This window comes from Chiroxiphia lanceolata, chromosome 1 (assembly GCF_009829145.1).
Source record: "Chiroxiphia lanceolata isolate bChiLan1 chromosome 1, bChiLan1.pri, whole genome shotgun sequence".
Lineage (NCBI taxonomy): Eukaryota > Metazoa > Chordata > Aves > Passeriformes > Pipridae > Chiroxiphia > Chiroxiphia lanceolata.
Genome location: NC_045637.1, coordinates 68,961,506 through 68,984,502, shown reverse-complemented (window position 1 = coordinate 68,984,502; position 22,997 = coordinate 68,961,506). Strand labels below are relative to the sequence as shown.

The following is a 22,997-nucleotide window of genomic DNA, read 5'->3' as shown; positions in this document are numbered from 1 at the left end:
TGTAAACAAGAGCTACAACTTAGGTGGAAAGAAGCAGTGTGGTTGACATTTTGACATTCATACTTTTAAAACCTTCTTTGGCTAAGATCAGTAGGAAATCATAACAGCAGTATAATTCAGTACAAAAGTAGCTGGATTTTGTTCTTTAAAATCCACATCATCTATATATTTCTGATTGTACAGCAGAAGAAAAGGCTTACTTAACTGTTTCTAAATTCAGCTGCGGCCTTTTGGCAACTTCTTGCAATCCTGTTGTTCTCTCTCATTGCCCTGGGTCCCCTGTGGAGAGCCATGGTTCTGAAATGCATATTGCAGCCATGAGAATCCTGCTGAAGGAGGGCAAACTGCAGGGCACTTTTTGTTCAGCCCTCCATTGGGAGAAAAAAAAAGGATGTATTGGTTCTCTTGTATTTCTCTGCTTGTGAAAGTTGCTCTTAATGAATAAGGAGTATAGCCCAGTCTGCCTGTTTTCAAATGCCAAAGACTGCTTTGCTCCATAAATATACTGCTCCCACTATTCACGACTTAAATCACCAATTAACTCTCCTCAGTTAGTAAAGAAAAGGAAAATCACTCTCAATTTCAAAACCTCATAATTTTTGGTAACAAAGGGGAGGAACGGGATATGACTGAAGCACACCAGGGAGAAAAGCCTTTTTCTGTCCCTCTGAGTTACCACCTTGCCTGGGGGCAGAAGGTATAAGATTAGTCTGCATTTCCATGCCTTATGCTCATACCTAGGATATTTTTGTCTAGCCAAAGACTGCCTTCTCAGGCTCTTAATCTAAGGCAGTCACTCGAACCGAAAGCTGCAGCCTGGAATCTGTAGCTGAACAGCAAACTCATTACTCGTAAAGCTTCACGCCCCCTCATAGTGTCCTTTTGGTGGTGAAGTGTATGCCATCCTTAGAGGAGACCATGAAGGAATATAACTTACAAGACAAGAGCTTCTGAATTCAGTATCAGCTTTCATTCATTCCACTACCAGAAAAACATCCTGCTGGTGTGTTTACCAGGGTAGGTTTCTTCTGATGCATTTGCAAGGAGACAGTTCCCACTGGGCTTGATAGTCAAACAATAGTATAGTTAACCTATCTCAAAAAGTCTTCTTCTCTGGGCACTGTGTGCCAAAGGAGCAGGAGTTCATGGTCCTCATTCTTGTGCCTCTGTCTGTTAAATCAAATGCCAGAAAGTTCAGTTTGCAAAGCTCCACTTCTTGAGCCTCTTAGCCAGTCACTGTGAACTTAGTCTCCACCTCTGGCTGGTCCCTCAGAAGTTCTTCCGAATCTCCAAGCGTGGTAAAGGCTTGCTGTGGTGTTTGGAGATTGCTCCTGTTTGAAGCATCTCCAGCTTTTCCAGAACATTAGAAAATAAAATATGAAATATATTTCATATCCTTTAATATGTTTTCCATCTTACTTGCTTTGTGATCTACAGCAATACTTTTCCTCAGGCTCCCATGATGTAGGGCCTTAAATGTTGAGTATTCATCTCCATGTTCTTCTATATCTTTTAAAGAAAATGTGCCTTCAAACATTTATTTTTAAACCAGGTCACAGACACTGAGATTAGCATGCCTAGATTATAGGTGATTTTTTTCTCCACTGACATGTAAACACTATATCCGAAGCTTAAACATGAAGTGCAGCAAAAGTCTGCAAAAAACTCTTCTTTTGAGCTTTATTCCCTCTCTAGGTTCCTGAAAAAGTGATTTGCTGACAATCTGGTGCTTTCTTTCAAATTTCTGTCTCTTTAAAGCAAAACAACAACAAAACCAACAAACAAACACAACAATAAACCACCACCAAAAAAAACCTTCCTGAGAATGCCAAACAGCTTTTCAGTTAGACTGTCTACTAAAATGAAACATCTCAGTAGTTGATAACACCAGGGAGATGCTGCTGGATGAAGGTTCTCTATATTTTTCTTTTCTTTTTTTTTTTCATCAGCCATTTATCACTAATCTGCACCCTGGAGTTTCCTTACTCCAGCTGGTAAGCACTAAGATAAACCAAGAACCCTATGTTACAAAATCTTCTATAGAGCTTACAAAGCTGCTGCTCTCCCAAGAACATCGCCTCTTTCCTTGGCTTTCTATTCTTTCTGTGTGTCTTAATATGTACTTCTGCGCTCTCAGACTAGAGATCATGACCATTTTTTCTTGTGGTAAATGTCAAGGACATCTTTCACTCTGAGTAACATAATGAGGAAGGGATAGCTTGGTTGTTGATAATAGTGGCCCAGGGCAAAAGCCTCAGCTTTATTGCTGAGATTCTAAGAGGAAAAATGACATTAGGAATTGCTTGATTTACAATTTGGGAGGCAGTGGTGGCTTACACTGGCCGAGCTGCTTGTCAAACTACTGTGTAAGCAATATTCTTGATTGCAGCTTTTTAGGATTCATCATAGGGTATATGTTTATACAGAAGTATGAACTGGGTTACAATTTCAGACTGCAGAGTGTTGCTGGCTGAGCGCATTGTGTGTAGTGCTGATGCTAAGGGGACACCCACCTTAGCCTAGATCTACCTGTGGGATCTACGTGTCATTTACAGGCAATTTGTAACTCGCATGAAGATGAGAAGCTGCAAGTTGGAGAAAGAAGCACAGTGTAAAACCTGTAGAGGTCAGGCTGCAAGCTCTCTGCAGTTCTGCCCCACTGTAGCTTTATTTTGGGTAGTCCCCTATGCCACTTGAAAGTCTAAGGATAATCAGTTCTTCTCTTGGTCACTCTCAAGTTTCTTTCTCAAAGGAAGCATTAGTCAGTAGTTTTATCTCTCAATTTTCTGTTTATTTTTGAGAGTTTTGTAAAGATTCCTCAAGTAATGTTTAGTCTGTTTGCAAAATCTTATATCAACATGCTTTTGAATTTGCCGTGTCATGTAGGGAGACATAACACACTGAGAGTTTCTTTAACAGTGAAAAGCAATATGCCTCTTGGCAGCTTTTCCTCCCCTTTTGTCTCTTTCTAAGCTGGAAAGTGAATTTATTTTGTTAAAGTCAAGAGACGTTTAGAGTTACTTAAGGCCTGAGTAGGAGCTCTTGACTGTTGTTCTCTGTAGCAATCCCTTTCTGGTGGAACAGGAGCACTTTGTAAAACTAGGTAATTAGTGCTTCCTTAATAAGTTTATTAATGACTCTGAACCGTGTTGTATTAAAGACAACCCTGAATACTAACCTTATGGCCTGGAGGGATTTCCTCTCATAAGTCATCTGTTAACTTTTTTTAGCTACTAAAAATATACATTTTTATTTTGTATTCTTCCTAGAGATACCCATTTCTCTGTAGCAAATTTTAAAAATTCAACTAAGCAGAAGGAAATGCAGCCACAAAAGAGTGTTTCAGAGCTTATGTGAATGAAGAACATTTGAACTTCAGAACTGCAGTTTTCCTGCAACAAAGTGGCTTAGAGTAAGACAGAAATATTTTCTTCAGCTTGCAACAAGATTAGAGTAATTCAGGTCACATATTCCTCTTCAAAATATATAGTCTGTGATGGAGCATTGTCAGGAAACTGCAAGTACTTGCAAAAAAGTGTGAGATATCTTGTGTCTGCCTGAATTTGTGTTTATAATAATGATTACTAATTCACTGCTGTGTTAAATGCTGTAGGTCAGGCTAGCTGAATTTTTATTTAGAAGAGTTTGGACCTACACTAGATGTTTTAGCTTCATGTCCTTTACCCTGTGTATATTTTTTTTACCTTCTTTTTCTTTTTTTTTTTCCTATTATTTCTCTTTCCTGTCTCTTCTTCCAGCAAGATAAGTAACTAATGACCTCTTTGGCCCCAGGTCCCAATGCTATGTTATGGAGCTCTATTCACAAATCCCAAGACCTAGACAAATTCTTGTTGTGTGTTTTCTTTTTGGAATGAGAATGTAATAATGTAGCTTGTTTAGCTTTTACTGGTTTTAACCAGCAGGCATAAGAAAGCTTTTCTTAGCATTTTTTATATTAACAATCCGTTCTTAATAGCCTTGCATTTTCTACAAGACTAAAAATAGTAGTCAGAGCAAGCATCCTTCTGGATTGTATTTGTGGAATTGAACAAATGGTTGATATTACCAGCTGGTAACATATGACACCAGCATTAAAATGCTGGCAAATATCAGCTATAACCCTGTTTTGTGAGTGATCACTCTATTATGCTTTCATTGAGTATTCACATACTCTTTTCTGTTAAAATCTCTTATCACCTTTGATTCAATGCCAGAATTTTTTTATCCTCTTTCTTGCTTACTCATTTTTAAAATGAAGCCTACAGCAATAAGAGTTAAAAATTCCTAAGGCCTGAAGGCACCGTCACCCTTCAAACATCATCAAAGCAACAAACTTACCCAAAGGCTCAGCCCAAGCCTTCCTACCAGCTGGTTTGGCCAGTACTGATGCCATTTGCAATTCAAGCATGAGCTCACTGAAAGGGAACATTTACTTTAAGTGTTATTGACAGGGGAATACAGAAACAAAAATCAGATTTTGTAGAGAAACCATACATAGACAAAATCCTTTTCAAATTGTTTAGATTGTTTGAGGAATACCTCTAAATGCTGTCTTTTCCTCTGGCTGTTTTAAGGGTTTGTACACCCCGAAAGTAACACCTGTTTACTCCATGTTTAGTTTATGCACATGTAGAAAATTAATTAGAGTATTGATGCACCCAAACAGCAGCTGAGTTATAATGTTTGTTAGCAACAGTGAAGCTGTGAGTTTATGAGGTTTCATAAGGCAAATGGTCTCAGCATTTGGTGTCCAGTTGAGTGGGGTGGCCACTGCAAGATCTAACCACTAAGTGAACACTAACTAACTCAGTAGTATCAGTGCTGTTTCTTTTCCTGCCCTTTTCTAAATGAGACGAAAGACCCAAAACCTGACTTATTTGTGTTTTAAGAAGTCAGTGCCACACAGGGAGTCATCTGAACGTGTTCCTGTCTGTTTAGTTATTACCTGTATAAACAGAACCTTCTTGCAGCTTTGACTGTTAGTTTTGACCATCTCATGCACTTAATTGTTGTACACAATGTGACTTTGTTTGGGACAAAGGAATTAAGTCAGGCATGTGTGTGCATGCTATACTGTAGCTTGTAATTCAGATGAAGTATGAACTCATAATAAGTGGGAAATACAGAAATACCAAGTTTGGGCTAATTGTTGATTTGATTAGTTTCAAAGAGGTGGCAAGCTAACATTTTCAGTTTCTTAAACATTAGCTTTTCTTCTGTACATATGGCTGTGGATCTTTTATTTAGATTGTAAAGCTACTGTTCGTACATCTGCAAATTTTAGCCAAGTGAGCAATGCTAGCCAAACTATGCTATGGATCAAACCTCCAAACAAGGTGTTTTGGCATGAGGAGGCATTTTGCTACCAAAGTTGGGTTAGAATCCCATCTGCAGTACTAAACTATGCATCTCCACGTGATTTCCCTGTAATCCCTTGAATAAGAATGTGTATTTATTGTGGAGCCTCAAAGAGCTCAGTCAGAGCCAAAGGTTTCCAACCTGCTAGATGCTGTGCAGACCTACAATCACTCCTTTGGTCTCGCAGCATCACCCCATCCTTCCCAATAATTTTCCTTCAGGTTATTTAAGCCATACCTTCCTTTGACTCTAAATTGAGTTTGCAGACTTCATGGCAGCTCGGTGGGACAGGATGGGATATCAAGCCGAATACTCAAAACACATAAAAGCACAGACTTGATAGGGACCCTCTTTTGCCATCTCTCCTAGTTTATTTTCATATGTCTTCACATGGAGACTTTGTCCAGTTTTCCCCTTCCAAGAGCAATTTCTGATGTTATGTCCAAGCTTATAGCCATGGTATTTCATGCTATGACAGGGATGGAGCTCTAGCTTTTGAATTTTAGTACAGTGCTGCTACTGTTTCTGCTGAGAGCTTTCTCTTGCAACATGCACTGAAAGGTCAAAAGTTAAAATAAATTTAAAATATGCTCAGGGGAAAATTCACCACACGTACTTGACTGTCAGTGTTTGAGGATTTTTTTCCCCTTTTCTTAGTGCTGAAGCATATTAGAGATTTTTATGGTTTTGAGTGTGATCCAGCATTGATACTGTAGCTCTGGAGGAGTGCCAGCACGGAGTCTTACAGAATATCGAGTTTTATACCATCTTATGTAATGTTTATGTGGGTGGGATATGACATATTGAAATTCAATTTATTGAAATTATTGACATATTCATACTGCCCTGCTGCCAGTGGGGCTGAAATGGCTATGTTTTGCAGCGTTTCTGCTTGTACAGACATAGACACTCAGGGAAGATAGGTTTGCATAAGTTCTTTTGTCTTCTCCTGCACATATCTGCGCTAGTGATCTGGTGCCATTACACTAAATGCCTACATTGTTCAGCCAGAGACAAGTAAATAAATAAGGGAAAGGGTCTAAGTCCTTAAAAATAAAGAAAATTTATTCAGGTTTGTATTACTAGTTAAGGAACCTTCTTTTAGGCAGGGTTTAGTTTCTTTTAATTTCTTTTCAGAAAAAGCAGTATCTATTTCTCTCATTAATCCTTTCATTGCAAAACTCATGTTACAACAATGCACAGAAACCGCTCTACACGAGTTATGTCTTTTTGATTTTATCAGTCTAATTCAATCAGTGTGTATCTGTATAAAGCTACCTTGTACAATACAGATTTTTTTTTTTTCCTGTCTAAAAGATTGAAAGAAAGACACGTTTACTCTGTTGTGGGAAAGTTTTGTGAGAGGACCCACTCTCCCAGCCAAAGTAGTACTTGCAGTAAAACTAATAAAAAACCCTGCGTCAACAGCAAACTATAAGTGAATATAAATGTAGCTTTATATATTTAAAAAATCTTTACTGTAGAGGCCATCATTTCTGACAGTTTTCAATAAAGGTTTGAGAAGACTGTCCCTATGTATTTTACTGATATGTCCTTACATGTGATTTGTTTTGCTCTTACAGCACATGCAGCAAGGAAATAATCATAACTGAACTTGTTAATGTATAAAGGAAAGATATGCCCCTACTAAGGAGGGCATTTGAATTCTGAAGGGCTGTTATGACTTTTACTTCCTTTACTTTTTCTTTTCTGTATGCAGGATTCTCAGGTGTTTGTGCCACATCTGTTTTTAACATCATTACATAACATGTTTGTGTTTAAAAATATTGCTGGTTTTTTTCCTTAAAATTTCAAAAATCCTTCACGGGATTCAGCTTTTGTGTTAACAGGATTATAAAGTTAAAAAGAATATTTAACAATATTGCAGTTGAACTAGACTGAAGAACTTTTACACGTTTATTGTGCCTTAGAAATTTGGCAATTTAACAAGCCTACTCTAACTGTTTTCTTAAGATCATCACAGTGTCTATAATCAATTTAGCAAGAAGACACTTAGCCCGTGCTTTGAAAGATCCATACATAAATATTGCCATGTCATTCTGCTGGTTGGAATTATGTTACTTGCTGAATTTTTTGCCAGTATAATCAATAAAAGTGACACTGAGAAATCTGATCTTCCTTTTCTGCAGGCCAGCTTTGGGTGGTCTCCTTACATCATCTTTTCGGCAGCACCAGGAGTCCTTGGCAGCTGAAAGAGAAAGACGGCGTCAGGAGAGAGAAGAAAGGTTGCAAAGGATAGAACGTGAAGAAAGAAACAAATTCAAGTAGGACCCAAATTTACTCACAGTGTCTTGCTTTAAATGTGTGATAGACTGGTAAATCATTGAGAAATTCAATTGCAAAATAATTGAATTGATGAATAGTTTGTAGATACCTTTCTTGATCTAAGTATCTTAAGAACTGACAGATTACGCACATCATGAATTTTGGCATTCAAGAAATAAGGATTTTTTTTTTTAAAGGCAGCTATGTATTTCCCAATTATACTGTCTGGGTATCTACAGAGACTTGTTTTTATTAGCTAATATACTCTCCAAATTATAATCTCAGTGAGGCATGGAGTTTTGAAGATGAAACAGTGGGACAAAGGTATCAAAGGCGGAAGGGACAGCACTGAAACATCTTTTTGCTTTTGTGTTATGCAGTAAAAAGGATTTGCTGTCTCAGGCTGTGTGGTAGCATTTTTTAATGAGTTTTTCCTACTTTTCTGAACATGTGTCACTTCCTTCTGGAAACAGAAACTGACAGAAAGCAATTATCAAAATTATTCTTCAAACCATGGCCAGACAAAGGCCACAGCTGAGTATAGGACTCACATCTGAGAAGATGTTTTTTATGATGTGGGATCCCAGGTTATGCTACCTGAGGATAGTAAGAGACAAGGCCCCTTATCCTCTTAAATCCATGCCTGGAAATCTCCTCACAGACGTTACCAAAGACTGCGGTGGGCTAAGGATAGATGTGGAGTCTATACCTGAAACAGGTTGCCTACAGTCTGAAGAGTGTATGCTGAGAAATCAATTTTTTTCCTCATAGACTGGAGTAAAAAGTAAGCATATTTTTAGTAGTTAGAAGACATAATATAATAACCTAAAGAATGGCAAGATAAATGTTTTGTAGCCTTCGAATTGGTAGTTATGGAAAAGATGGCACTGGGTTTCATGTGAGCTTGTTTATTAGTATGCAGGATTGTTTTCACTGTAATCATCTCTTTAGTAAGAAGTGGAAACAGGCTGTGATTCTGTGAATTTGGAAAGAGGAGTAACTTATGAGTGGTTGGTTGGTTGATTGATATTCTCCTGGCTCCAGAAGATAGCTAGTTTAGAAGGAAATGAGAGGCAGAGAGAAGGTGGAAGAGCACCATAATAGGATCTTTGGCAGCCAACAGCTGCCCAAGTTCTCCTGAAACAGAAACAATAAGGTCTCAGTCTTCAAGCGTCTTCCAAAAACTCTCCCTCTAAGTGGTATCATCAGGCTGCAGCAGGGTGCCATGGACAGCCAACATGATCTTTCAAAAAAGAAGCTCCCAAACCAAAAAAGCCAACAGGGCATTTGGCAGATAGACCTTTTTGAATAACAGATCTGCACATTTCAGTAGAGGTTGGCTACAGTAGTTGTTCTGTCACTAAAAGAGCATCTTTAAAGTCAGGGAGAAAAAAATAAAAATATACATTTTCATCCCATTATTTCAGAGTCAGAAACCGGTTAACTAAACAACATATTTAAGACGATTTTTAAATGCCCGGTGTTTTCATCTTCCAGATTTGAGTTCTGTGACCAGGGGGTCTCCAAAGCCACCAAATTTGCAGACACACAGCATCCCACAGTTGATTAAACAGTCTGGCAGGAGGAGGACAAAGCCACAGCAAGCAGTCACGGATAGTTTCATAAGAGTTCTTGGGATTGCATTATCATATCATCAGTCTGGCTAGAAACCCAGACTCTGAAGATGTATTTTTGATTAAAAATAGCACTTGCAATTCACAGTCTTTAAACTCGTGAGCAGTACTGGATTTACCATCATGACTCATTTGTTATCTCATTCTTTCCAATTCTGCCTTGAGAACATTGCACTAGGTTCTGGCATCATCACTGACAAATTGAGGATAATTTAAAGGAGAGCATCACCAGTTATGAAAGAGCTGGAGGATTAGGAGAGATGCTAAAGAGCTTCATAAGCTATTGCTAACTAAAGGAATGCTTTCCAGACCAAACTTTTTTCTCAGTAGAAGGACAATTGTACCCACTGCATATATAGAACAATAAGTCCTGAAATTCAATGACTGTTCTTCAGCTGTAGGAAAGGGCAAAAGTTTTCAGAGGTCAAAGAGTGATGTTAAAATTTGCCTGCTGAAGATTTCCTAAAATACTCTGAAAATATGATAAAAGTATAACCAGTTCAGGATTTAAAGCATGTGGAGATAGCCTGAAACAGTAATCTGTGTTCCCTGTTAATGGACTTTTGAAGACCACTTAGAAGCAGATGTTTGATAGCTATTGGTATAGTAAATGATAAGTAATTCACTGGATGACACAATATAGAGAGAAAAAATAGTGGTTATTTATAAAAGAAGTAGTTCTGAAAATCTTTCTGGTACTCTCAAGTTACTGTGAAAGAATTTAACAGATAAGGTGAAGGTCTCAACAATTTTGTCTACCAGATTCAACAAAATATTAAAAATATATTGTAAGAAACTCTCTTGCTGTAGTATCAAGGCAGGCTGGGCATTTACTAGGTTCTGCTGCCCGAGTTAAATTTGCATCCACATTTGTGGATGTGGCAGGCCTGCCTGAAATCATAGTGCTCAAGCATCCAGCAAAGTTGACTTGGCAAAAGCTAAATATGTGGGTTACTTGAGTTGCTGCAGGAGCAGCAGCTGACATAAAAGTTTTGTATCTAAAACTCAGGGTGAAAAAATGAAGAAGTGAAAAGTTGTTATCTCTCCAATAATCCCGCACACACTTTCTAAGAACAAAGAGTTGTCCTACTCTGTAAAGCCAGTTTACTGTTCTGTTTCCAACTGTAGCAACTAAAACACACTGAGGAAAGGTGCCTGCTAAGGAAGGCTGATATACAGTATGCTCCCTGTCTTGGCCTAGCCTGCCAGGTGCTGTAGTCACTCTTTTGGGACATTCTAAGATGGAACAAATGCGGAATGGTTTAATTGCCACTAATGTGCCTGCTCATTAGGTGCGGTTCATCATGTCTAATTTCAGATGCCAGGTTTCAAAGCATACTTCCAAATTTTTCAGTTCTTGAGGTTTTTATATAATTACTTTTAATGATCTTCCGAACTGCATATTTGGTGTCACATATCTAGGATGTATTCGTAGATAAGTGTAGACACACATTTTTCAGCCATTTTTACAAAACCAAACATTTTTTGTCAACAACAGCCCTTGTTACATCTGACCAGCTTGTTTGTACTGCTCTCGGTTTCTGTACTTATACTTCTACTACTTACCTTTTTCTTCTGTTTCTGCTGCAATTTACTGTAATTCTCTTTCTAGCCGCGATTATTTAGACAAAAGAGAAGAGCTAAGACAAGCAAGAGAAGAGAGGTTTGTATATAGTGTATGCATCCTTCCCTTTGGTTGTTTGCACTTTACTCCTTACTGTGGATCTGTCATGTATTTACATTTTTAATTCTTCTTGCACAGAACACTTTTATTCCAAAAGACTCCTATAAGAAAGAAGTTGTTAAATTAAAGAGGAGAATTAAGTCCAGCTGTAAGCACAGCAATAAATGAAGAGCAGTGGGACTGGAATGCATAAGAATGATTGATTATCTTTTATCTATTTGTGTGGGAAATAAGCTTACCCCATTTGCCTCAGAAATTTGCCCAAATTTCATAGAGTTGTAAATTGAATAAGCCTATCTTTCTCACTCAGTGGGTCCCAAGCTTTCTGGAGGGTCAGAAAAGGCAACTGAGGATAAAGGAAAATGGGGTCACAAGCATTGCAAAACTGCAGTGACCAATGGAAACGGTTCTGACCCACTCCCAGCATATTTTTATCTTTCAGAGCCAAGTTTTCTTGCTGATCTCTAAACATCAGTGAGTAAATTACAAAGCTTAGTAGTATTTGTCATTGGGACATTGCTTTAGTTTTATTTAAATAGCATATTTAAAGGGACTGAGGGTTTGGAGGTTTTTTCAGTTTTTTTAAATTCAATTAAATAGTTTAGAAACTCTGGGCTAGGCTCAGAGCTTTGTGCTTATGAAAGCACATTTTTCAAGGAATACTCAACTAAAGACCTTTGCCTTTCAGTAGCTTCATCTCTACCTCTGCTAGTAATTACAGCCTGGAGGAAGCACTTGTTTTTACCTGGAAAATATGCAAGTTACTGTACAAAAAGGAGATGAAAAATCATCCAGAGTGCTTCGGTTCTGCTTATATGGTCATCTAGAGATTATTCTCTGGAGATACTTTTGAACTGTCAAGAATTGGAATTACGTTATCAAGATAAGAGAGCAGCCATCTCAGAAATCATTGTGTTGCTGTATTTTGGGGGTTTTTTATTGGTTACTTTTGTGGGTTTTTTTCACAAAATCATCAGACAGGAGATGATAGTTCTTTTCTGCAGACTGAAGTCTTATCTATTGTGGCTGAAGTAGCTAATAGTAAAACATTATTTTGACATCTCTAGGAGTAAGAAAAGGTGGATGGCCTTTCCTTTGTCCTTTCAGTTTTACAGCATTTTCTGAAGTGAAAGGCATGTGAGCACACAAGCATGAAACACTGATCTGAACTGAGTAAAACCTTTTTCAGCAAGCATGCTCATCGCAAGATTTGAAACAAATTAGAAACAAGTTCTCCAGAACTTTCACGTTGTCAGGGAACATGCCAAGTGGAGTATTTTTGGGGAAGTGTTCACCAGCAGGGCATCACTGCTGTGCAGTCTGAGACAATTTCACTAGTCATTAGGAATGTTTCTTTATCCTTAGGGCTCTTTTGAACTAGAATGTTAAACTATCGGTTCTTACTCATAAGGAGGAAAGACATATATTTGCTTTGAAGCACATAAATATCAGAGAAACCTGCAAGTGAAGTCTTGCACCAGTAGTCCATTACATTGGCATTATGTAACTACTTTTTTAATAAATACCTTTGCACAAATGAAGTTTCATTTCCTATAGGAAGTTGCATCTTGACTTGTTTTAGGAGAATGTATAGCCTGTAAGAAAATCCTATAGTTAAGGTGCCTAAAATCCTAATTAAAAACTGGTTTGTATGTTACCTCAGTTCTTGCTGTTCTATGGTTTGAGGCCTTTTTACTTTGCTTGGCTGGGTGTCTTCTAGTGGTAATTAAAAAATAAAACCAGGAAAGGTGAGCTTCCAAGTCCTCTCTAGTGTGAGGTACAGCTCAAATGCTCTCCACCCCATTACTTTGTTGGTACATAAACATTTTAAGTTGCACTTGGTATTGCTCAGAGATTAGAGAACTCATAATGATAATTTCATCTACTCAAAGATGATAAGTGCAGTGTCACATTCATTAGGAATACCACGTGGATAGCCCACAGACTTTTGGATTATTATCTATAGAGAAAAGTCAGCAGAGGTGTGATGATGTCTGAAGGTTCCCATAATTTAAAAGAATATGGCAGCATATGCAGAGACAATGTGTCAATCCTAAAGCAGAGGTATGGTAGCTCATCCTTTCAACTCCTTCAGCATTGGACCTTGCATATTTGATGCTGGCATTCATTCACTGCTAAGATATTGGTCAGAAACAAAAAATAACCTAAATAATGTAATTTATCAAGTGTGAAGTGTTAATAAGAATTCTTGAATGATTTTTTTATTTCTCAGTTAAATTGCTATATCTGATTATTAGGGTTCCCATTTGATAACTACTTATGCTGATGTACTGTCATTGGAGTTGCTGTTCTGGCTCCCTTTTTTCTTTCAGTGTAATAATCAGATACTTTTTGAGAAGGCACTTCTTGATGATAGTCCTCTGCCTCCTCTGCCTTGCTGGTTGACTGTGCAGCACACAGCTACAGAACCTAAAATGTTAAAACAGCTGAAAAAGAGCTCCCCCCATTATAGAAGAATACATCCAGATCTTTGTTGTAGTCTGTTGGCAAACTGCAAAACCCCCCTCAGCAGCAGCCAGCTGGGCTGTACCTGTTTGGTTTAAGTGATCAGTTGGAATGACTCTTCGTGAGTCTGAAGCCCCATCTCTACTTGTGAGGAGACAGAAGGTGTAAGGGACCAATGTTAAAAGGAATAGTAACAACACATCACACTGATGTGAAAGGCTTTCTCCTCTATTGAAAAGGCAAAATTCAGTCTTGAGAATTGGCTTCATGTTAGAACTGTAAACAGTTCCTATTTTATAACCATACAAGTATGTAGCTTGTTATATTTTCATCCAGAGTCTGTAGGGGTTCTTTTTCTTGCAGAATTTGTTCAAAGCCTGTGCATACCTCTGGAGGAATAAAAGAAAATGAGTTTGTTCTTCATTATTGCTGTTTGCAATAAAGCAAATTGCCTCTGAAAACGCAAGGACTGCTCTTCAAAGACACATTTCTATGCTCTATATGGATGTTTGCAAATGTGCATGTGTGTGTGGCTACCATATGTATTAAGCATGTTTGTTACCACATATGGCTGACTTCTTTACCCTGCCTGCTTTTTAGTGCACCCTCATACACTAACTCAGGCTGTCAGTGAGGCAGAAGGGGGGAGGAGAGGTGTTCCCTGTTATGAAGTGTTTACAACACTGGGTTATAGGAGGATGACCACAGTGTTTCAGAGACATAAGTAGTAGTCTTAATTAACCTGTTTAACAGTTCACTTGTGGGTAAGGCAAACAGTCTAAAGCCCGATCCAGCTGCATTCATAAATTTATTCCTTAGCAAATAATGGTGGATAAAATTAGCAGACATCTGGAAGAGGCACATATTTCAAAGTTATTTTGGTCGAAATGTATAAAGCACACTATGAAGAATATGATTGGTAGCTGGTCTTAATAAACAGTTAGTGAGTTCTGCCTGCCTAAAATGCAAAACAGATGTATCTTTGTTCTTTTAAAGTGACTTTGATGAATAAACTACATGTGACGTCAGGTACAAGCTATTGGATGTCTGAGTCCGACAGAGAAATTTTTTAGAATAAAAAAAAGAAAACTTTCCATTGTAGGGTCTGGAGAGAACAAAGTGAATTCCAGTGCATTGCTCTCTGAGCAAATAGAAGCAGGTTCAGAGTCTTTAGATAGTCAATCCAAACGTGGATTATTATTGGTGTTATTTTCAGGTAGATCGGTTTTTGTCTGCTGCATTGTCCTCTCCTTACAGCAAGTCTCAGACTGGCAATTTGCATCAGTATTAAGGAGCTCTTGGTTTGGAGGGTTTTTTTCTTCTTTTGTTTTTTTTCCCTCCCGTTTTAGTTTTGGAAGAGGGAGGGCTGGGGGGAGGAGGAGGAGGAGGAGGAGGAGGAGAGTGAAAAACAGGACAGACAAATGCTTCCAAAAGGGGAAGGACTATGCAGACAAAATACTATATCTAAAGGTTCTTTAACTCTGCTGGTTTTTGCTTTTGTATTGTAATGAGAAATTTAATGTTTTTCAGGGCAGTAGTCTTTACTTTGGTGTGCACTTTTTGGCAGATTGAGCAGGCAGGCAGTTTAATGCTGTACCCCTTGTGTCAGGAAGTCAGCTCAGTCTCTGCAGGTGTTTCATCCATAAACAAGCATCAGCCACAGATTTCTTTTTCTTTACGGAAACCCTTTGGAATTTAACTTTCAGATACAAATACTTGGAGAAGTTGGCAGCAGAGGAGTATGAGAAGGAGCTGAAGAGTCGGAGTGTAAGCCGAGGCAGAAGTGAGCTGTCCTTGAACCTGAGATCTCCTTCAGCTCCATCCTCACCTGTACCCAAGTGTGTCAGCCCAGCATCCATAGAGTCCCAGGAAGAGCTGAAGACCCCTTCCACCCCTTGTGGGACCCCTCAGCCCTCAGAAGGTAAGTGGAAAGGAGAGCAGAGTTAAACATGGTGGGTTTATCACAGTTTCTCTTGTGATAGTGCTGATTTTTGATGCTTGAGTGCAAGAATATAATCTGTGAGGTGCCAAAGTAAAGGGTCTTACATTGTTTCATCCTGTCTTCCTAAATTTCTTTCTTTTTTTTGCATTGATTCAGATGTCATTTAATCTGAATACACTGCTAGCTGTTGCTATGATTAATACGATCATTGTCTTTTGCTATTAAAATGGAATAATTAGAAAATACAGAATACAGAGGGTCTTAATTTTAGCTTCATGTTCCTTATATATTAGAAGTTACTGAATGCTAGACAAACAGTATTCCTGCCAAGGGATTTTGCTTATGTGGATTCTCTGAAAGAAATGCAACAGATGAATGCCAAGATTATAATAACCTTCCAGGAGAGCACAGGCTGAATGGGGCAAACAGAAAAGGTCTTGAATTGAAGGCAGGGGGAGTGTGTTGATTATTTTTAACACCAAAAAAAGCACTTAAAATTGTAGCACAAGTCATAAAGGACTTAAAAGAAACCACAGACAATTAGAAAAAAAGAAAGTATAACTAGTGTTTGCACGGTTGGTTTGCTGTCATATAATTTATTGGTGTACAGAGCAATGTTTTTTGCGTGTGCACGTCATTCCGCCACTTGCATCATATACCTCTCCTTCAGTCCTCAAAAAAACCCACCATACAGATTTATATTTGCACCACATGATGTTGCATTAACACTGGGAGCTAAAATGCATGTTGAGGGTAAATTGTCACCATCATTCATTTTTATTTTATTTGATTTCCTGCTACACGCTATTGGTGATTAATGCATTTGTAACTTGCACTGCTTGTTTTTATTGAGTGTTATGGCTGGTAGCATGCTATAAAGCAAGGCAATTTAATAAAAAGTTACAAATACTGAATGTTGCATATGTTTATCCTCACTGTACTAAGTAGGTGAAGTTTATTTTATTTAGTCTTATATATTTTCCCAATTTTACTCTCCAGTTTTCTTGTTAGGAACCTTAAGAGTCTCAGTGGAATAATTTCAACCTAAAAAACATGGATATTTTCCTCCAATTCTGATAGTCAGAAACATCCAAACACGCATTTTATTTCAGTGTAATATTGCTTTTAGAGCAAATAAGCTGGATTTTTCCACCATTAGGATTTCAGAGCTGGGTAGGGAGCAAGTATCTCTTTTATGATGATTATTTTAACATATTTCTCCTGGAAGCATAAAAAAAAATTGCAGCATGAAATGGAGCAGCGCAATCCATTTGGAGAATACATTTAGAGCAGGTGTACAGGGCAACTTCAGGCAGCCAGAATATGGCAAAGCTATCAACACGTGGGTAGATAGGACATCTCTACTGATGTCCTATCAAACTCCTGGCAATATCTGTAGGCATTGGAGGGCAGCACCTGGAAGCCTGGCAAAGGGACCATAAGGAGAGAGTATATGGGTGGGGCAGGGTAAGCTTCCAGCAGCTGCAGGCAGATAGCCAGGACAGAACCAGAACAGAGGCCTGAAATCTACATACTTCAATGGGATCTGTGCATGGAGAATGAGTGTTTCTTCAGGCCTACCAAAAGTATTGGAAAGGTCATAGGAAGTAATGAGCATGTGGGCAGGGCACTTCCAGATGAAGTGGTCAGATTATTGGATATCAGCCAATGGCTGGCAGGATTAATATAGACCTGGCCTCTATTTATTATCTGACTCCATTATGCTCCATAATGAATTGAAATCTCAATTTTAAAATCTCAAAACACTTGGGAAGTGTTCTGAGTCTGACTTCATAGACAGAGAAACTGAAGCATTAACTTGCTTAAGCCAGTTGTAGAAAAGCTGAAATAGAGCCATGGACAAAAGTCAGATTATTTGCACCCCAAGCAGTTGCTTTGAACATGGGTCATCATCTTCCTAAGCAAGGATGAAACTGCAGAAGGAAAACACTTCCTTGTCTCTGTGCATAGGATGCTCCAAAGACTCTGCAAGACCGGTGTTAAATGATGTGTGATATTCATCTGCAGAATTTAGAACCTGAAGTCTAAGGGAAAGTGTGTTCATCTACTAGCAAAACAATTACAGATTTTCAAAGTCAGATTTATTTTATTCCATTTGTGCTGAAGTATCCTGTGGCCATCCACTATCTACTGGTCTTAAGAAGGAAATAGATTCTGTCTGTGGAACTTTGTCTCACACTGTGAAACGTCTCTGTATCATTAACCAATATAAAAATCTGGATTTATTGAGCTGAAGTGTTTTCTCATATAAAACAATTGGTTCCACTAAAGCAATCAAGTCTTGTAAGACTTGTTCTTGTAAAACTTGGGGTATGGCATTTAGAGGAAATGAAGGCAGTCCCATAACTGCAAAGTGAACTTAGTATTTTTTTTCAGAGCAGCTACTTATTCTTTTGTAATTTTATTGGACAATATTTTATGAAGTGTGCATATACAGTAAAGGAAAAGCAACAATAACTGAGACATCTCTGAAGTCACTTCACAAAGAAATGGCAGGTGAACACTTCTCTGAGAAGAGCAGCTTTTTTAACATTTGAGGAAGTAAGCAGGCCAATCCAAGTGCACATGGTGGCCAGCAGGAGACCTTCTGAACATACTGGTAGCTGAGCAAGGTCCAAATACTCCCCAAAGCATGACTGGTGACAGCCTTTCTGCAGGTGGGGAAGCACCAGAGCATGAGAACACAGTGGGGCCAATGCAGCTCCGGTTGTAGAGCCAAAGGAACTATGACACAGAAAGTCAGAGGAGGACTGTAGAGGTGGGGAACAAAGAAGGATCGTTTCTGACTGCGTCAAGAAAGAGCCAGTTCCCTACTCTTGATCACTCTGCACTAGTTCTTACCATCACAAAGAATGGGAGGAAAAGATTAGAGTGGGGGTGGAGAAAGACAGGAGTCCCTGCAGAATTCAGAGGAAGAGGAATCCTATGCCAGAGGAACTGAAGGGAGACAAGACCTTACGCGATGCCTGAGCAATTGAACCAAGGGGTCTTGGGTAGGCATAGCATCTCCAGTCTTACTGTATGTGTCCTCAAGAGACACTTGAATCTCACAGCTACAAATAGGAAGCAGAGAAAATAGATGAGGATGTTGTTGCCTAATCAATTACCCTAACAGGGGATTAGATGTGGGCCCAGAGGGATATTTATTCTCTCAGAGGGCTTATAGGACTGGAGGGTTGAGGTCTTATCAGCAGGATACAACATCTTGTGTCTGCTTTAAAGTATTAAAGGAAACAAGTATTAAAGGAAATGTCCGTGTCCTTTATGTTCATTATAAGTTCTTAGCCATGCTTTTCAGAAGGGAACAGCTTGCTATCTTTTATAACCTCTCACTCAAAAGAGGACTGTCACCAACATCTGATCACATCATAGCAGATCAGGTTGCTAGCACTTAATGTGACCAAGTCTTGAAAATGTCAGAAGATGGAGATTACACTGTCTCTCAAAACAACAAAATTTTTACACATTCGTTGAAGGACTTGGTTACTGTCTCTTTTAGTGATGAAGTTATACAGCTTCTCTGGGAGATTTCATTCTTCAAAAAAGTCCTCACATTTTTTTCCAATAATACATTTTTAGAGATTAAATTCTGTCAGAAAAAAAAGAAGTCGGAAAATGACTCAAAAATTGATCCTGAAAGCCATGTTCAGTTTTTCTGCTCCTGATTAATCTGTTTGCAAATAAAACTCTGCCTATTTAAAAACCTCAGCTTTGTCATTTGTTTTAATGGGTGCAGGGAGTGGAGCTAAGCCTTAAGAAAAATCTTAAAAACAGTATATGCAAGTGAAAAGAGATTACCTCTCCTACTGAATCTGACAATCCCAGTTTAGGTTTTAAGAACAATGTATGTGTAAGAATTGCGGTTTTAAAAAAAAAAAAATATATATATATATATATATGTACCTGTTGCTTATTAAGGTATCATGCTTCTTAACATCTCAGGCACACCTTCTTTGCTGTTGTTGCTTTTTGATATGATTGTGCTTGCTTCCCTGAATATTTGCATTCTCCACCAGCAGAAGTCTGCAGAGAGGGGATTTCTCTTGCCACCTGTAAGGTTAACACTTAGTGTTTTCTCTGGTGTGAAAATGGACCCAGTAGACATGGGACTGAAAGTTTGAGCTCATTTCAAATAGGCCACCACCAAGCATTCACTGAGAACTGTATTTTTTAACTTCTTTAGAAGTTCTCACTAATATCACCACAATGGATTATATTGATGGAAATGCAAGTGATGGGACACATGTCTAGTTTGCTGGCTTTGTTCTCCTGACAGTGTTTGCTGACAGATTTGATTTTTGCGCTGCTTTTTAAGGGAAATGCTACCGGACTTAGGTCACTATTTATAAGTGATTCGAGTTATAGGTGGATTGTTTGATGTTATCCCTAAAGAGAGAGAGGCTGTCAAAATCAGTGTCAATGTACCCTTGTTTTGTTCTAGAAGTGCTTAGATTTTGGTACTCCTTGAACTTGAAAGAGCAGCCTATGTCAGTATATTGCTCTTTACACTTTGTTATGTGTTAGGTTCTGATAAGTTACTACATCTTTCTGATGTGTGTGGAATATTCCTTCTTAGAAGAGTATCTAGAATTCTTTCGAACATTCTAATTTTATCAAACATTTCTTACATCTCCCCTGACTTTTTCATATTGAATCTTCAGCATAGCTTCATGATGACAAATATACAATAAACCTTAGCAGTCCTGGCCACATTTTAGTCAGCTTCTTTCTCCACCTGAGCTGCTGGAGTGGACCTTTATGGTTATTGCATGATGGTCTTTGTTTTTAGACATTATTGTGATTATTATGATTATTCATGGATTAATTGGTGACATTTGTATGTATGTACAATTGCAGCATGGCAAGGTGAGAGTCTTTCATGCTACCATACCATGTTAATTCCAGGAACTCTTGAAAGATGCGTAAGCATCCATCTCAGTTATGTTCAAATCTTGGTTTGACTTTAAAAATACTCTTGTACTATGCCTACACATTGACAGCTGTGGTGAGAAACACACGCTGGGATTTGGAGTGTTTGGCAACTTCTTGACAGCCTTCTATAATTTTGATTCTCTCCTAAGGAGTGTCCAGGGTACAGTCATAGATACGGTACATTTAGAGAAACAAGACGTGCAGGGGTGCTTGCATATCTAATTTTAGACTGTTAGATGCTCTCTGTGTAGAAGAGAGAGAAAGTTAAACTTCTAATTGGAAGTGTTTTAAAACATCTTAGAGGGATTTGAGTGAGCATGGGATATATATTAAATACACTATGTGTACATTTCCTTTATATAAATGTATTATATATGCATGTCTAGTTATTTTTCTAATTACACTTTTAAAACCAGTTATTGAAGTGCAGAAGCTTAGCTAAAGTGAAGTCAGAGACAAAAAATTATTTGCAGTTTTTTACCCTTAAATTATATGAAATTAAGTGAAATAGTATGGTACTGAAGATGCCTTACTGAAAGCTAGTTTAAAAACATATGTGTTATTGTAAAGATAGGCACGGGTATTGTTAGAAGTCACTATTCTATGTGTGGGTTTCTCAGAAAATAGGATAGTCATGCAACATTAAGCAGGCTTAGGAAAGCATTGTGACCTTCATTGTTTTGGCTTTCAAATATTATAAGGAAAAATAGTTAACAGAGGGACAAAACAAGTATGACTTGATCATTATAATTCAGCCACCCAAAACAAGATTTAGTACACAGGGAATTGGGGAAGTATGCAGAACTAACATGCATGCCCATTTTTGCCATTCTTTGCATGGCCATTCCAGTTTTCAGAAAATTGTGAGCTGCTCGATGTGAATATGTGTGGATGCTGTTCAGTTTCTTTGAAGCATGCAGAGAATATTTGCATGTGAAAATCTGCTATTATAGCTAAAAACCCTAAAGGTGAATGAATTAATTTCACTGTCAGTGATAAAGCAGGGAAAAAGAAACCAAGTGTACTATCAACAGGGTTTGCTGTGTGCCAACTGATAAAAAGCTCATCGTGTGCCATATGCCAAACAACTGGAAACTGAATCTGTGCTATATGCCAAACTTTGTGCAGTTTTGAAGTGGCTATTCTGAAGTAAATGTGCATGAAAAAACATATGGTTTTTGTCAGCCAAATGTGTGACAGTGCCATTTCAAGACTGTGACATTCAACTGTGTTATTAAAACTAATATTTATATTTTTTTTGTTGAAGTGTTCCTCATCAGGCGAAAAAAGAATTCTTCCAGAACCCACAGAAAATTCAATCAAAAGCCACAGTCTACCTCCTTTTTGTTTTTCAAAAGATCTCTTCTTTTCTGGCTCTGTCTAGGCACTGAGTTGTCAATCTCATGCTCAGGTGGGATGCCCATTTTCTACTGGTTTGTTCAAATCCTTGTGTGAGTCCAACACTGCAGCTGTGGAAGTATGTATAAAAATAGTGGGCTGGCTCCAGACAGCAAGTGAGGGGGTTTGCCAGGCCTCTTTCACAAGCAATGCTGTCGTCACACAACATCCATCAGTCGGGTGCTACCAATGCTGTGGACTTGCTTTTTATTTTCTTTCCATAAGGCACTTGTACAACTCTCATGTCACTCTCGCTTAGAGGGGTGAGCCTGAGACAACTCTGTTGTTAAGTGAATCTCTTTCTCCCATTGTTCTCTCCACCAGTGAGTGCCAGTGAACCTGAACCAGAGACAGAGACAGAACCAGAACCAGAACCAGAGCAGGAGGCTGAGGCTGAGGCCAAGCAGGGAACGGAGACATCCAAGGAAATAGAGGCTACAGAGGTGGGACCAGAGAGTGAGGTGGAACAAGGACCAGAGAGAGAGCCAGAAGAAAGTGCAATACTCAGTGAAAAAGAGAGGCAGAATGAGGAAGTAAATGAAAAAGACAACTGCTCTGCATCCAGTATATCCTCAGCAAGCAGCACTTTAGAGAGGGAAGAGAGAGAGGACAAGTTAACCAGTGACAATGAAACTGGTAAAGTGAAACTTTTTCAATAATGAAGGGTTTCTGGTGGAAAAAAATGTTAAATTAGCAGCTCTGATCTTGTGTTAATTACCTAATAGACCTTTGCACCTATATAAGACTTTCTTCACCATGGCCAAGTCTTGTCTACTCTCTGCTTGGACATCCACAGGCTTTATTGAGGTTTCTATGTTTGAGGGACAATAGGGCCTTGATGAAATTAAATTTCCCTAAATTCGAGACTATTTTCTTATCCTAAGATTAATATATTAACTATTGAATCACCATTGCAGCAACTTGCATCTCCAGCTCCTATAGAATTTAGTTGGATTTTCAACACATAAATCAATGAAACAAGGGGCTGTGCTAACATGATTTGTTGTGAGAGGCCAAATACCTTTTCTTATCCTTTTAGTGGAAGAGGAAGAGCAGTGAGGGCTGGGGTGTTTGCTCCTTTCCTTGAGTTCTTCTGTCATGGTTAGGCTTCAGATAGCTGAGAGAGATACACAGGAGCTGCTGAAGATAAGTCTGGGCTGTGGCCATCTTTTGCTCATGTGGAGGAGTCACGTGAAATATACCTTGTCTGTAAAAGACTAGTTCTGTTGTGATGAAGGATTCTGGTCAGATATCCCATCAGATGCCTCTAAAGGCA

The 22,997-nt window shown here is 38.5% G+C and overlaps 1 protein-coding gene across 8 annotated transcripts in view; it reads left to right on the top strand.

Moving 5' to 3' along the window:
- FHOD3 (formin homology 2 domain containing 3) overlaps positions 1-22,997 on the top strand; it is a 389,282-nt gene that overhangs the window by 297,853 nt on the left and 68,432 nt on the right. For 5 of the 8 annotated variants that reach the window (XM_032689376.1, XM_032689370.1, XM_032689338.1 and 2 more), the window contains 4 exons: positions 7,509-7,643; positions 10,891-10,941; positions 15,135-15,349; positions 22,046-22,357. In XM_032689376.1, coding sequence (XP_032545267.1) covers positions 7,509-7,643; positions 10,891-10,941; positions 15,135-15,349; positions 22,046-22,357 — 713 coding nt within the window. The remainder of the gene's footprint in view (positions 1-7,508; positions 7,644-10,890; positions 10,942-15,134; positions 15,350-22,045; positions 22,358-22,997) is intronic. The other 3 variants (XM_032689383.1, XM_032689346.1, XM_032689362.1) reach the window with 2 other exon arrangements.